Source organism: Erythrolamprus reginae, chromosome 4 (genome assembly GCF_031021105.1).
Source record: "Erythrolamprus reginae isolate rEryReg1 chromosome 4, rEryReg1.hap1, whole genome shotgun sequence".
NCBI lineage: Eukaryota > Metazoa > Chordata > Lepidosauria > Squamata > Dipsadidae > Erythrolamprus > Erythrolamprus reginae.
The window spans coordinates 63184767-63201242 of NC_091953.1; the positions used below are offsets into that span (position 1 = coordinate 63184767).

At 42.5% G+C, this 16476-nt stretch overlaps 1 protein-coding gene across 2 annotated transcripts in view; it reads left to right on the forward strand.

Annotated features, from left to right (window-relative positions):
• SH3BGR (SH3 domain binding glutamate rich protein) overlaps positions 1-16476 on the forward strand; it is a 38619-nt gene that overhangs the window by 8966 nt on the left and 13177 nt on the right. For both annotated transcript variants that reach the window (XM_070751782.1, XM_070751781.1), the window contains exons 2-5: positions 9344-9529; positions 10109-10189; positions 12330-12404; positions 13392-13475. In XM_070751782.1, the coding sequence (XP_070607883.1) occupies positions 9344-9529; positions 10109-10189; positions 12330-12404; positions 13392-13475 (426 nt within the window). The remainder of the gene's footprint in view (positions 1-9343; positions 9530-10108; positions 10190-12329; positions 12405-13391; positions 13476-16476) is intronic.

Below are 16476 nucleotides of genomic sequence, written 5' to 3' on the forward strand. Positions count from 1 at the left end.
GAATGAATGAATGAATGAATGAATGAATGAATGAATGAATGAATGAATGAATGAATGAATGAATGAATGAATGCCATTAGTGACCACTCAAAGTCACCCCAGCACTGAAAAATGTGACATGACTATTTTTCACACTTGCATGGGTTGCAGTTGTGGTTCTAAATTGAGGACTATCTGTATTTCTGCAATTTATTGAGTTTTCAGACTTTCATTTGTTATCGTTTATTGGCATATTATAGCTTGTTTGTTTGCTTTATTTAGTTGCTTCCAGTGGTGGGCTCCAACTTATTTAACAACCAGTTTGTCCTAAAAAACGGGTGGGTGCAGTTGGGGGGAGTAGTTGTGTGACTGAGTTGGGCATAGTCAACTCAATGTCACTCACTGAAAGGTGGGGCAATGCAGGTGGGCTGAAGTGGCAGTGGCTGGAGCCTTAGATTTACCTTTGTGCAGCAACAGCAATGGTGATTCTCCGATGCCTCATCTTTTGCTGGGTGTCGTTGCCCAATACAGTAGTACCTCTAGATACGAGCTGCTCCACATGCGAGTATTCCAAAATACTGGCCACGAGGGGAAAGAAATTTCTTTTCGAGACCCGAGCTCAAATTCAGGATACGAGCCGAGCGTCCACAAGGTAGCGCAAGAATCCTTGCTTCTGGTTATCTCGGAGGGGAAAAACAAAGTCTAAAGTCATTTGTTTCAGATACGAGTTGTTCAACATACAAGCTCCCTTCTGGAACGAATTAAACTCGTATCTAGAGGTACTACTGTACTCAGGATTTTTTAAAAAGGTTTTTGCAGCAGGAAATGGTGGACAGCTACTTCTGGCCTTTGTTGGTTAAGCTGGGCACACAACCCCACCTGGAGATACTGGCCTGCAGCCACCACCAGTCTTTTTCATCACGAGAAGCCTGCAGCCACTGCTCTTTTTCAGCACAAGAAACCTGCAGCCACCACTTTTTGCTGGTGCAAGGCCCTGCAGCAGCCACCTCTTTGCCAGCCAGAGCTGAGTCGGGTGTGGCGACTGGAAGCTTCTCATAGCGGCAAAGACTGGCAGCTGCAGGATTCTCATACTAGCAAATAGGTAGTGGCTGCAGGCTTCCCGCACCAGCAAAACCTGCAGCTGGCGTGTCCCTCAACCTGAGGCGAAGGACAAGTGGGTAGTATGCGGGCACAGCCCTGAGGAAGGGCAGAGCCAGGAACCTGGCATGTACCCAAAACCAAAGTGAAGAGTGAGCAGTCAATATGCGGGCAGGGCCCCGGAGGAAAGCCAGAGTCAGGGACTTGTGTGTTCCCCGACCCAAATTGAAGGGTAAGTGGGCAGCATGTGGGCAGAAGGATAGCGAGATCCAGGCTCAAAAGGCAGCTGAGCCTCACCATGAGTCTGAGTCCACCTCAAGGGGACCCTTTGGCTAAGTGCCTTACCTTCACGGGCAGCTATGGTGAGCAGAGTGGACGAGGTGTGGAGATTAGCTGGGCCATGTTGTCTAAGCAAGTGAGCAAAGGAGCCAGAGAGTAACTCAGTGCATGCATGACTAGCCACCAGACAAGAAAGGCACGGCAAGATGGGCAGGGGTTCAGGGCCAGCCAGTGGTGGAATTTGCCGAATCTTAACAACTGGTACCCCCCCCCAAAAAAAAATCCAGCGTGAACTGGCAGCTGCCAAACTATGTTTACTTTCATTCTTAAAGATGTAGCAAATGAAAAGGAGAAATTAGTATCTTTTATTCTGGGTCACAGAAAGCACATCACGCCTCCCCACTTCTCCTCCCACTTGCATCCTGGACATAAATTGTTTCAAGTCCTACCCTCAAAATAACATAGAGCACTGCTCACTAAGACAGCTAGACACAAGAACAGGTTTTTTTCCTGAACGCCATCACTCTGCTAAACAAATCATTCCCTCACCACTGTCAAGCTATTCACTAAGGCTGCATTAGTATTGCTATTAGTCTTCTCATCACCTCCCCTTTGTGACTGTATGACTGCGACTTGTTGCTTGTATCCTTACAATTTATATTGAATGTTTCCTGATTGCTTATTTGAATCCTATGACAATCATTAAGTGTTGTATCTCATGATTCTTGACAAATGTATATTTTCTTTTATATACACCGAGAGGATATGTATCAATGACAAATTCCTTGTATGTCCAATCATACTTGGCCAATAAAGAATTCTATTCTACTCTTCTCTACTCTACTCTACTCTACTCTACTCTGCCATGTTGCAAGGATGAACAGTGGTAGCTCACTGGTACCCTTGTGATAGACTCTTACTCAGGTCTAAGGAAAAAGATCCAGAATCGCTCCCAGGCACCTTATGGTAGGCCTACAAGAAATGCTTCTTGGATTGATAAATCTGAACTAAATAGGGCAAAGATCTGATTTGGTAAAGGTGTCCCTCTGTGTCCCGGCAATTGTGACTGGGAATGATGGAGAGATACCTCCTTTCCTGTACAGGTATTCCTGACATACATGGCTGCTTGCACACACATAGATACACAATGTGATTTCCTATACCAGTGATGGTGAACCTATGGCACAGATGCCACAAGTGACACGCAGAGCCATATCTGCTGGCATGCGAGAAGTTACCCTAATTCGGCACCAATGTGCATGTGTGTGCCAGCCAGTTGATTTTTGGCTTGCCCAGAGGCTCTGGGAGGGAGGGTCTACCAGGCCCACCAGAGATTGGGAAATGGGCTGTTTCAGGTCTCCAAGAGCCTCGGGGGGGGGGGGAGACGGACGGATGGACAGAGAGGCCATTTTCGCCATCCCCAGGGATTGAATAATTATGAGTGTGGGCACTCGTGCATGCGCGACACACATGCACACACACTTTTGGCACCCAAGGGAAAAAAGGTTTGCCATCACCGTCCTATACTATGGCTATATTAAACTGTAAGCTTAACTGATTAAGGAATGTACCTGTTTCTGCTCACTGAAACCTCTGAAAAGTGCAGTTAAGAAATAGCTATTCTCTTGGATTATTCTTGCTATTTTTCTTCACACCTATAGCTTTTGTTTGTAGCATCCTCCCAGTCTTTCTCTCTGTCCTAACATTTCCACCCATTCACCACTTATGGGCTGCCACATCACTACAAATTCATAAGTGTAAAGCTGCCATTGTATCTCAAATTAACATCACCCTTACCTCATACATACAAACAGTCCAGAAGAACAGATAATGTGAAGAGCTTTGGTGTCTTGGCTTTTATTTCCAGTTTTTGTTGCACTATTTGTTTTTTTTAAAAAAAATACATTTACTAAAACACTTTTTGCCTGCTATCAGCCTTTTCAGTGGAAAGATACTTGGTTCAGGGACATGTTGATAAATGGGCCAGCAAGCTCAAACCATCATTCAGTGGCAAACAGACATGTTTGAGTTTCAGTCAACATTCACTCATCTCAAGCATGGAATCTCTTACCACAGGAAGGACTGTTGCATGTCTGGAGTCATATGCAAAATCAGTTTAACCAGCCTACTTTCTTACTGCTAAGGAATAAAAAAAATTGTCTTCTTAAAAGAAATTGATAACGGAGGCTGAGAAAGTGAACAGAGACCTTCCACTTACAGTAGCATCAGAATGAGCAATCTTCAAGGTTTTGGAAAGGAATTTAGGAAGAACTAAAATAGAGGAAAGTCAGGTTCAGGAATGAATAAGTAAAACTTGTTTAGCTTTTAAATGAATAGGTTAAAAATGCTGAGCTATAAATATTGCATATAAGGTTACTTTTACTTTGACTAGAAATATTGCAATTTATTGTCGTTAGTAATTATTCTTTTATACAAGTTCTATCTTTGAGTAGTTTGTGCAAATTGGTCCCTCTTTACATTGAGATTGTTTCTATAATTACAGGAAAATCCTGTTGATAACTGTTTTTAAATATTATTGTATTTTGAGTGCCTCTCTATTATTAACTCCTTTGCTTTACTTATAATTACTTAATCTACAATGAAATTTTTACACTTCTTTGGTTTTCTTTTTAATTCAGATTTATTTTGTCTCTAATATGATTAGTCTACCCTTCCACAAAGGAAGAGGAAAAGGAGGGGCTAATTTCTATAGTCACACACTCCTCAAGACCACAAATCTATTAGATGGTCATATAGAATTTCTTTTGTTTCTTTTTTGTTCTTTGAAATTACAAGAAAGTAATACAAGATGTGGAGCCCAGGGATTGGGGAGAGGGTGGCAGGGGAAAAGAAAATGTAAGGCTTCCAATCTTTCATTTAATAAGCACATCCATCCCACTAGAGACCTTGATTTCAGTACTGCTAAATCTCTGTGATGAGGCTTCAATTTAATTTGCAAGAAATAAAGGCTACTTAATTAAGATTTGGGTTTGTTGATATTTTTTCCCTACTGGATGTAAAAGTCGTAAGAAATGATTAGCGGCTGGATTTGAGTCTTGTCTTGTGGTTAAATGCATTTGTTTCTATTTGTAAATACTTGGAAATATGACATGGTGAATTTATTGTGATTAGGTTTTAAGTAGATATTGATAAGTTTGCATTACAACTGCAATGATGCAGACAAATTAATTTTTTTTAATTTACCTGGACATTTTCATATGAAGTTTGTTCATTGGCTAGTGTCATTTTATTTCCTTCCTGATGATTTATTTATTAATTCCTACTTATTATTTCCAGTTGCTATTTCAAAACTCTTTGCATCCACTATCAGTGTGCAAGATTTGAGATTAGAGAACAGGAGAAAGTTATCCTTAATATCTCTTTCTCAGGAGACTCATCTCTTCCTTATTCAGATTTAGTTGCTTACTCCCAGCGAGTCCAAATGTACAAAAGCATTGAAGGAGACAGCACCAAACAAACAGAGCCTACTACTTCATCTCCAGGGGCAATAGTGGAACACTTGCAAAAGTTCAGGCAATGATGGATGCCCCATGATCCTCATTCCTGATATGTGCTTTGCTCTTGGAAATCATCAGATAAAGTTCTTGTCAAACTAAAACACTTCAAGCCCTGTAAATGTGAGACATTCCTTCAATTCCTTTTAAATGAACTTTGCTAAGTAGGTGCTGACCAGGGTGGCTAAAAACAACTCTGTTACTGTTGTGTCCACAAATTATTCTGTGACAGAAGTATTACATATATGCATTCCAAGAATGTATGACCTTGTCTTCCACAGGAACAACAATGTAGATAGACATTTTCCCTTTCTTTTCACTTACTGATATTTTAAGATAAATTGCTTATCCTGACCACATCTCATAAAATCAAATAATTCTATTTGCAAGACGTAGCCTGCAAAACCTCCCATATTCTAGTGTGGTTAGCTCTGGCCCAGCTCCTGCCCTAAGGAATGTGGAGGTGGATGTGGGGGAGAGATCCACATGCCTCAGGCCTGTTTTACTCCCAGGAGAATCTGCCGACGAAGTCTCCTCTGACCAAGGAAGCACGAGTGACAGGGAAGAGGGGAGTTTGGCAGACAGCCCAGGAGGAGATCAGTCATCTGTATGATCCCTGGATTCTGAACAAGAATTAATGACACATCCACGCATGCGTAGAGTGATGCATAGGAGACAACAACTGAAGGATTATTACAAGACAAAATGAGGCCACCTGTGGTTGGGTGGGTCTGTTGTAATTAGTGCTACAGATAAAAGTGCAGCCTGGTGTTTTAGCCTCATGGCAGTTTATCTGATTCATTGTTTCGTCAATATCGTGGTTTTTGCTGTTCAGGATTGTGTGTGTGGACTCTCTGGACTTTAGAATTGGACTCAATTTCCCAGTTATTGGGTGAGCAATTGGACTGCATTTAACCTGTGCCTTATGTGTACCAGAAAATCCTTTTGACATTTAAAAAGGGAGCTGTTTCTGTTTTTCTGTTTATAAAAACTTTTGGGTTTTCCTTTTATCGTGTGGTGTGTGTCTTTCTGGACTAATTACCCTGTAATTACGGGCGGTTGAGACACACAGGCAGAACATTCTAGTAATCCTAGAAATCATCTGGACTAAAAGCTGAGCTTTATTTCAGTGTTTGGCAATGGGGAAGAATTCCCTTTCACATCTGAAGGCAGTACAGGACACTTGCTGTCATATAACAGTGATGGCGAATCTTTTTTCCCTCGGGTGCCAAAAGAGTGTGCGTGTGCACTATCACGCATGCACAAGTGCCCACGCCCATAATTCAGTGCCTGGGGAGGACACAAAGGGCTTCCTCTGCTCCCTGGAGGCAGGAAATGGCCTGTTTCCCAACTTCTGGTAGGCCCAATAGGCTCGTGTTTTGCCTTCCCCAGGCTCCAAAGTCTTCCCTGGAGCCGGGGGAGGGTAAAAGTGCCCTCTCCCATCCCCCCAGAGGCTCTCTGGAAGCCGAAAACGCCCTCCCAGAGCCTCTGTGCCAGCCAAAAATCAGCTGGCTGACATACACGTGCATGTTGAAGCTGAGCTAGGGTCAGCTCATGTGCCAGCAGATACGGCTCCGTGTACCACCTGTGGCACCCGTGCCATAGGTTCGCCCTCACTGTCATAGAAGAACAAAGGGCTAGCTATGAGGGCTGGGTTGGGAAAGAGACAAGACATCTGATTTGTATCCCTGCTAGCAGTTTATCTTATCAATTTTCATCCTTATCTTGGTCACATCCAGCAATGCATCTCTCCAGGCCAGTGATGGCAAACCTTTTAGGCCCTGAGTGCCCAAAGTGTGTGCACGTCCCCAAACTGCAAGACGCACGCATGCACGCATGCAACCTGTGCATGCACCCATGCCCCACCCAAACTGCAAGGGTTGGGCGCATGCAGGTGCACCTTGCACATGCATTACTGTGTATGCGCGTGCCCTGTGGATGCGCTTCAGAGACCTAAAGACCAGCTGACTGACAGGAGGCGCACACATTATTATTATTTATTAGATTTGTATGCTGCCCTTCTCCAAAGACTCGGGGGCGGCTCACAAGACAAGACATGCGTGACGGAGACCTGAAAGAGAGCTGGGGGGGACAGTGTGCATGCCTACAGAAAGGGATCTGTGCGCCACCTCTGGCACCTACGCGTGCCATAGGTTTGCCACCACTGCTCTAGCCCTCTATTTTGTTTGTGTAACAGTGAAGATATTGGCTGTTGCTCCCTGCCCATTTAGAGCTTAACAACAACAACAACAACAACAACAACAACAACATCTTGTTGTTCAATGTTAGCAATGTTCAGTTAGCCTTTGCTATTTGGTGGTATAGTATCCATGCTCATTTTATGCACAGCTATGGCTACAAACAACTTAATGATTAGAGCAGTGATGGCGAACCTATGGCACGGGTGCTACAGGTTGCACGTGGAGCCATAGCTTATTTATTTATTTATTTATTATTTGGATTTGTATGCCGCCCCTCTCCGAAAACTCGGGGCGGCTCACAACAAGTGAAAAGACAATCCAATACATAATCCAATTTAATTAAAATATTATAAATTTAAGAAAAACCCCTATACTAACATACACACACACAAGCATACCATATATAAATTCAACGTGCCCAGGGGAAGATGTTTAGTTTCCCCATGCCTGACGGCAAAGGTGGGTTTTGAGGAGTTTATGGAAGGCAGGAAGAGTAGGGGCAGTTCTGATCTCCGGGGGGAGTTGGTTCCAGAGAGTCGGTGCCGCCACAGAGAAGGCTCTCCCCCTGGGGCCCGCCAACCGACATTGTTTAGTTGACGGGACCTTAGCTCCAATGTGCATGTGCATGCCAGCCAGTTGATTTTTGGCTCACACAGAGGCTATGGGAAAGGATTTTCAGCTTACAGAGGTCCTCCAGAGGAATGGGGGGAGGGCATTGTTGCCCTCTCCAGGCTCCAGGGAAGCCTCTAGAACCTGGGGAGGGCCATAAATGGGCCTACCGGGCCCACCAGAAGTTGAGAAATGGGCCATTTCTGGCCTTGAGAGGCTCTCCAGGGGAAGGGGGATGCTGTTTTCTCCCTCCCCAGGCATTGAATTAGGGGTGTGGGTACTTGCGCATGCATGATAGCATGCGCCCATGCACCTTTGGCACCCATGGGGGAAAAGGTTCGCCATCACTAAATTACAGACTAAAATACTTAAATTTAACATCTTTTTTATTATTTTGCTGACAATTATTTAAATCTTGAGTTCCGAATTATTGTGGGAAGCCAATTAAAGCATTGACCCAATGTTTAGTTACTCTACTTTGAAAGGCAAATTCCATGTTGGAGATCATTGGGAAAATAACCCATCAGTATAGCAATATCAGCTTAACCAGGATTCAGTCAGAATTTATTTTCATCCTGGCAGCCTCCTTTAGAAAAACTAATTATGACTAATCTTGCTTAGTTTTTTCTGAGATCAGTCAAGATTGGCTAATGGAGCTACCTGCTTTGGACTTACCAAGTAATAGTACAATTCTAAACACAACTTGACAGTAAGACTTAATTATATATATGTTGTGGTTAGCTCTGGCCCAGCTCCTGCCCCAAGGACTGTGGGTGTGAGGGAGCCATCCACATGCTGCAGGCCTGTTTTGCCCCCCGGTGGAATCTGATGATGAAGGCTCCTCTGACCAAGAAGACATGAGTGACAGGGAGGAGGACAGTGTGGCAGACAGCTCAGAAGGAGATCAATTATCTAGCTCCTCCTTGGATTCAGAACAAGAGTTAATGATACAGCCACGCACGCGGAGAGCGATGCATAGGCAACAACAACTGAGAGATTATTATCAAAGAAAATGAGGCCACCTTTGGTTGGGTGGGGCTGTGGTAATTAGTGAGGCTGCTATAAATAGCAGCCTGTGGGTTTGGCCATTGTGGAGGATTATCTGATCGTTGTGTTTCGTGACTGCTTTACTGACTTTGACTTTTTGTGTGTGCTGATTTTCCCCGCTTTGAAACTAAACCAGAGCAAAGTGTGTTTCACTTTGTGAAAGAAGGACTGTGAATTACCTCACAGCTGCAAGCTAAGTATCACAGAACTGATAAGGGACTTGTACAAATTACCAGTTTGTTTGGAGACCAGTGTTCTTTGCTATACCAAAAGAGGGTTTGGTTTAAGTGAATTTTCATTATAAAGAACATTGTTTTGAATTTTCAAACATGTGTGTGTCTGAAGTTTGTACCTGTGAATTTTTGGGAGGATTCTACCAGAGAGCCCGACAGAAAAATATAATTGTGCTTGCTTTGCAAAAGAATAATCCATTATTAGTAGTCACACTCTAACATTAGCATCTGCTCTGTCCTCAGCACAAATCTTTCTTTTTTGAGTTTCTCATTTAAATATTCAACTGCAGCTATAATTTTAATAAAGGATTGTGTTGTTATGCCTCCATTAAATTGAAATTTGAAATAACCAATTTGTTTTCTCTCTCTCTTAACTGACCAGATTAAAAAGAAACAGCAAGAAGTCGTAGGCTTTTTAGAGGCGAACAAAATTGATTTTAAGGAAATGGACATAGCCTGTGATGAAGACAATAGGAAATGGATGAGAGAAAATGTTCCAGGTGAAAAGAAGCCACAGAATGGGATTCCTCTCCCTCCCCAGATATTCAATGAGGAACAGTACTGTGGGGTAAGAAAAAAAAGTTTAATGTGGTGAAAGGGTATTGTATTTATGAAATGCACATGCATGCTTCCTGAAGTTTGCGAGAAAGAGATTTGTTGATCTAAATTAACTTAGGCCCACCACTACTACAATGCAGGAGAATGCTCAGTGGAAGACTATGTTAATATATCAGTCAGATGGATAGTTTAACAAGTGACATTCCACAATCTTGTTTCATAGTTATTTTTCTCTGCTGTTTTAGATTGGTTTTCCCAGTAAAAGCCAAGGGGAATAATCAAAACCATAAAAAAGCAAATGTTGAATATTTTGGACATGTGATGTGACACCCAGAAAATTACATCATACTTCACTTAATCCTCCAGGGAAAAATTGAAAGCAAACAAAGTCCAAGCAGAAAAAGAACATCATGGTTTCAAAACCTAAGAGACTGTTTTGGTCAAAACTCAACTGCACTTTTTTGTGCGGCTCTTGATAAAAATAGGATCGCCAACGTCCGAGGGCAGATATGGCACAAGAAGAAGATTATTAGATTGGCTTAATTTGAAAAGCTAAGATCATGTTTGTGTGCTTTTGTTTCCTTTTTAGGATTTTGATTCATTTTTCTATGCAAAAGAAGAAAATTATATTTATTCATTCCTAGGACTTGCTCCTCCACCAGGCTCAATGGTATGAATTTATCTTATGGATCTTATTTTTCTTGTAAAATTGCTTGTCTTGTAAAATTGCTTGTCTTGTAAAATTGCTATGCTGTTTTCAAAAAAATGAAGCTGCAATTTCAGATAGCTGGAAGCCACTTAATTCCACTGCATTGTACAGTGAGCCCTACATCTCCTAGCTCTCTCTTTTTAAAAAAATGTATGCATTAGACCAGGGCGGGCAACCTATAGGCCCTTCAGATCAGAAGTGGGTTGCTCCCAGTTTGGACTGGTTCTTTAGAATTGGTAGCTGGAATTTCTCCCTGCTCGCTGAACTGGAAATAATTGCCAGTTGGTTATGTCCCCAAACCAGCCTAAAGCACCACCATCTTGTTTTATACTTCTGCACATGTGCAGAAGCTTGGTTTTTGGCACTGCTCATGCGCCCATGCAGCACGGGAAGAAGCGAACCCACCCTTGCTTCAGATATTATTAAACCCTAAACCAAATGATCAACAGATATCCCAGAGTATAAACTAAGATCAAGAAACTAGAAAAATATCAAGAAATTTATAAAAAATCAAATAGTTATTCCTTTCCATGGAGAAGAGCAAAAGCTGGCCAGAAAAATGGCCCATTTTTCACAAAAACAGGGTGCATAGAGGGTTTGGGAGTTATGCAGAGTGCTCTTGGGGGCTCGGGTGAGCATAAACACCCCTAGTTTTGCAAAATATAGGCATAAACCAGCAAATGTTTCACAAAAACAGACTGCAGAAAGTTTAGGAAGTCTACAGAATACTCCTGGGGGCTGGGGAATGGCAAAAACTATTTTTTCTTACCTTTTTGAAATCTTGGTACATCTTATACACCAGTGCGTCTTATAGTCCGAAAAATACAGTATTTCTGGGGTCAGTATTCAGTTTGATTAATGCTCATTTACATTCTCTCTTAATCCTAATTAATATAACATTTCTGCACTAATCTGCATTTGGAATTTCCCTGACTAATTTCCCTGAAAGTAGAGATACAGTATTGTAATATTCCATTGCTTTTAAAAATGATATGCCTAATCAAGATGTTTTACTAGCAGAGGTACTAGTAATTGATGAAATTATAGAAATGTACAGTCTGTAGAAATAGTCAAAATACTTTACATCTCTTAGGGCAGATTGTTTACTGAGAATAGTTTCATTTAAGGGGTGCAGTTGCACTACTCAACAGTTTTACCTTTCAAAAAATGAGCAACTGGCCTTGACTACAATCTTAAGTGTAAGTATGAATCCAACCATTCTCTGTCTTTAGCATCTGTTGCCTGAAGCAATATCCTTATTCAGTCCAATGAAGTCTATACAGTGATACCTTGTCTTATGAACTTAATTGGTTCCAGGACGAGGTTCGTAAGGTGAAAAGTTCGTAAGATAAAACAATGTTTCCCATAGGAATCAATGGAAAAGTGATTAATGCATGCAAGCCCAAAATTCGCCCCTTTTGCCAGCCGAAGCAATGCTGCGATTTAGCTGGGGATTCCCTCGCTGGGAAACCTCGCCTCCGGACTTCTATTGCCAGCCGAAGCGACCGTTTTCACACTGGTGGGATTCCCCTGCTGGGATTCCCCTGCAGCATCGCAAAATCCAGAGGTAGGGTTTCCCATGGATGGGAGCCTCAGGGGAATCCCACCAGCACAAAAACGGGCGCTTCGGCTGGCAACAGAAGTCCGGAGGCAGGGCATCCAAGCGGCAGCAGCGGGTTCATAAGGTGAAAATAGTTCGGAAGAAGAGGCAAAAAAATCTTAAACCCCGGGTTCATATCTCGAAAAGTTGGTATGATGAGGGATTCGTAAGACGAGGTATCACTGTATAAGGTTTATCCTAACCAAAGAAGCATATTGCCTATCAATGAAGGATGAGATAATGCTTCAGTGTTTTTGCTAAGTTATTGTATGCCTTCTATTTATTTTGATGTTGTGTATTCCAGAACGTCAGATAATAAACAGCAAAAGTTAAGAGAACCAGTAGTTGGTCTGGTTTTTGTTGCATTTTTAAGGCATAAGAATTCAACTATATATGCTGAATCTATCACTGCAGTGCATTCAGGCCACAAAATTGCCTGGCTCACTTACTTATACCTAGTTTCAAGAAGATTTCAAATATTATTTGTATCCTTTTGCACAGGAAGGGAGGATTACAGAGGAGGTAATGACTGTGCCAAATGGGGATATTTCTGGAGAAGAGAACAAAATTGAAGAGGCAATATATTTTTTCTTTTCTATAGCAAAAAATATTTAAACCTATGTGTGTATGCATGCATGTCTGTGTTGAATTGAGTTTCAAAGAAAAAAACACAAAATTATTAAGTAATAAGTTTTATCTGCCTGTTATCTACAAAGGCTATTATAGGCACAAAGATGTGAAAGTAACCTGTTTGCCAGTGAAATTCTTCTACTTGCATGCAGGGGTATAGGATGCTTATGTGTATTGCAGAACTGGGGTTGTGTTCGAATCTTCTTAGGTTAAGCACATAACTTTGAATAAGAAGAATACTTTATTGGCCAATGTGATTGGACACACACAGAATTTGTCTTCCGTGCAAAAGCTCACAGTGAACATATAGTTGTACGTATGAGCAGTTCTAATCAGGCCAGATGCCAGACCAGTGGAGATCCAAATCACAATTACAATTTCATACTCAGACTTTCGTGTTAAGTGTGGGAAGTCAAAAGACACAACAACCTCATGAGTGTAATATCAAGGTGGGTGAAAAACATTCTCCCAGATCTGCCAATATATCTATGTGGCCTATTCATCAGTAAGACATTTAATAAGGCTTCTGTTGAGCCTGACAGCTCTCCAAGATGAGTCAGAATGCTGCTTTAAATATTTGTGCTTGCATTATGTGAACAGAATGCGGACCTAACCATTTCAAACTTGAAATTGCATGCCTGACTAAATCACAAAAATAGCCATATTAATCTATGAATAAATGCGTGAGACCAATGTAACATGAAATAATATGCAAGCTCAGAACATAAAGGTAGATACCACTCAATTATGCCTTTAAAAATTCAAGTGACCAAATCAGATTATTTGAAATCATCATAGTGATCATCATCAAATCATGTGATTCCAGTTCCATAGGCCTTACAGTATTAGATATAAGAATTGAGAAACTCATTCAAATAGATTATTTAATCTTTTTTTCTCCTACGTTTCTAATATTACTCCTGTTGTTGCCAGGAAAATGAGATACAAGCAGAAGATGAGGTTGAGGCCACACATGAGACTGAGGGTGAAGCTCAGGCTGAGACTACAGAAGCACAGGTTATTTTATTTTCCTTGTTAGTTTCTTCGAAACTTTTCTCATTCAATTTTATTTGTCTACATTTTGTGCAAAAAAAGGACTCTTTGAATATTTATAAATGTGACCTGCGACAAGATGGCTGCTGCAGAATTTAGTCTGTCCTCTTCCATTTCCCCTCCCTATTAGTTTGCCTCTCCCCTGCCCCTCAGCATTCCTATATCCATGCAGCAGAAACTGATTTTATTATTTATTTATTTGTTTGTTTATTTTATTAATCAGATTTGTATGCCGCCCCTCTTCGCAGACTCGGGGTAGCTAACAGCAATAATAATACAATGTAAACAAATCTAATATTTAAGTTAATTTAAAACCCCAATTTAGAAACCAATCATACATACTGACATACCATGCATAAATTTTATAAGCCTAGGGGGAGGGAAAGTCTCAATTCCCCCATGCCTGACGACAGAGGTGGGTTTTAAGGAGCTTACGAAAGGCAAGGAGGGTGGGGGCAACTCTGATATCTGGGGGGAGTTGGTTCCAAAGGGTCAGGGCCGCCACAGAGAAGGCTCTTCCCCTGGGTCCCGCCAAACGACATTGTTTAGTTGACGGGACCAGGAGAAGGCCAACTCTGTGGGACCTAACTGGTCGCTGGGATTCGTGCGGCAGAAGGCGGTCCTGGAGATATTCTGGTCCGGTGCCATGAAGGGCTTTATAGGTCATAACACTTTGAATTGTGACCGGAAACTGATCGGCAACCAATGCAGACTGCGGAGTGTTGGTGTGACATGGGCGTATTTAGGAAAGCCCATGATAGCTCTCGCAGCTGCATTCTGCATGATCTGAAGTTTCCGAACACTTTTCAAAGGTAGCCCCATGTAGAGAGCATTACAATAGTCGAGCCTCGAGGTGATGAGGGCATGAGTGACTGTGAGCAGTGACTCCCGGTCCAAATAGGGCCGCAATTGGTGCACCAGGCGAACCTGGGCAAACGCCCCCCTCGCCACAGCTGAAAGATGTTTCTCTAATGTGAGCTGTGGATCGAGGAGGATGCCCAAGTTGCGGACCCTCTCTGAGGGGGTTAGTGATCTCCCCCCAGGGTAATGGACGGACAGATGGGATTGTCCTTGGGAGGCAAAACCCACAGCCACTCCGTCTTATCAGGGTTGAGTTTGAGTCTGTTGACACCCATCCAGACCCCAACAGCCTCCAGGCACCGACACATCACTTTTGGTGGTTCAGCTCCCCTTTTTTTTAAATAAATATTTTCTAAATGTTGAATTTCCACTAAACCTGCAGATACCGGGCTGTTCTGCAGGGGTGGTGTTACTTGACTGCATAAGCTATTACAGAAGTAGTCTTCAGCTTGCAACCAAAATTTGAATCAGAATTTTTGTTGCTAAACAAGTAAACGAGTGACACCCAATTTTACAATCTTTTCTGCCATGGTTATTAAGTGAATCATGTGGTTGTTAAGTGAATCTGGCTTTCCTGCTGATTTTGCTTGATGGAAACCAGGTGAGAAGGTCACAAATGGTAATTACATGATTCATGGATGCGGCAACTTTTGTAAATGCATGCTTATGGCCATGCACCCAAATTTTGATCATGTGACTTTGAGGATGCTGCAATAGTCATAAATTTAATTGCAATAGTCCTAATTTTAACAATTGCTAAACAAACAATTGTAAATTGAAAGGATTGCCTGGACTAAGCTCAACCAAAGCTATGGTGATACAGCTTTTGCCCAATTTTCATTTCAACCAAACAGTTAGACAGCCTTGTATGGATTCACCAGAATGTATGAGAATTCGAGGGAGCTCTGAGTTTTTTTGTGCACCAAATTCACATTTCTGTGACCCTTGGAATCCTCTTTGAATATGTTTCTTAAAAAACTGGAAGTACAAGGTCCTGCAATTTTGGAGTTTAAACCCTAAAAAAGATATAAAATTGTGAAAAAGAAATTTGCTTTACTCATAGTTGTGATGGAGTCTCCTTCAGTCTCCTCTGCTCTTCATGACTTCAGTGCATGCAGTTGGAAGATACAATATGAAACTGTACTTATTATGCAGTCCCCTTCCTTACATAATTCCAAGTCTCATATGTCCACGCAAATGACTGATAAGGGCCGATAAGTAATCATTCTCCCATGCCTCTGGAAGGAGAGTCCAGCATGGGTTTAGCTCAAGTCTTATTGGTAGGGACTGAGTTTTAAATTAATATCATTAACATATTAAGTAGGTACCGCCCCCTTGCTGCCCCAAAGGCTCAGTTTTAAAAAACTCAGTCTACGATGGGGACTTTGAGTTTTTTGCTCCTAGCTGAGTTGATTAAAATGTTTTTATATTGTAATAAATGTGATGTCTTTACCGCTTTAATGTTGTTTTTCTGTTTTCACAGGTCAATACTTCATTTAGGGGTCTCTGCCCTCCGCGGGCAGCACCCCATCATTCTCCTTATGGGGCCTCTTCTCCCCACGAGTACTGCCCTGACGAGGAATGTTGAGCCAGAGATCACTGACCTCCATGGCCAGATCTAGCTCATTCACCCCAGGTGCAGGGGGGTCCGTCCTCCACCCACTAAAGGGGGCGGCGGAAATGATCGGAAGCGCGGCGGCCGGAGCGCCTCTCCGCTGATGCCCGAGAGAAGCGGCCAGAGCGCCTGTCAGCTGACGCCTGAGAGAAGTGGCCGGAGCGCCTCTCAGCTGACGTCGCGAGAGAAGCGAGCAGCCGCAGGAGGTGAGAAGCGGCAGGAGGAACGCTCAGGCATGCCAAACGCCGCAATTCTCGGTTATTAACGGCCGTCTAGACTGCTGCCGATGGGAAGCCTCAGTTCCAAGGCTGTAATAATCTTGCGCCCACCATTTTCCGCTCTGCGCGCTGGAGGCAATTCCTGCCCAAATTTGGGCACGCTTTGGCGGAGTGCCAGCAAGCCGGTTATTAGTCTGCCCGGTAACACGTTCCATTGGTGAAGTTACTCATGTGATGTGAGCAAATACCGGGACTTACGATCTAGTTGTGA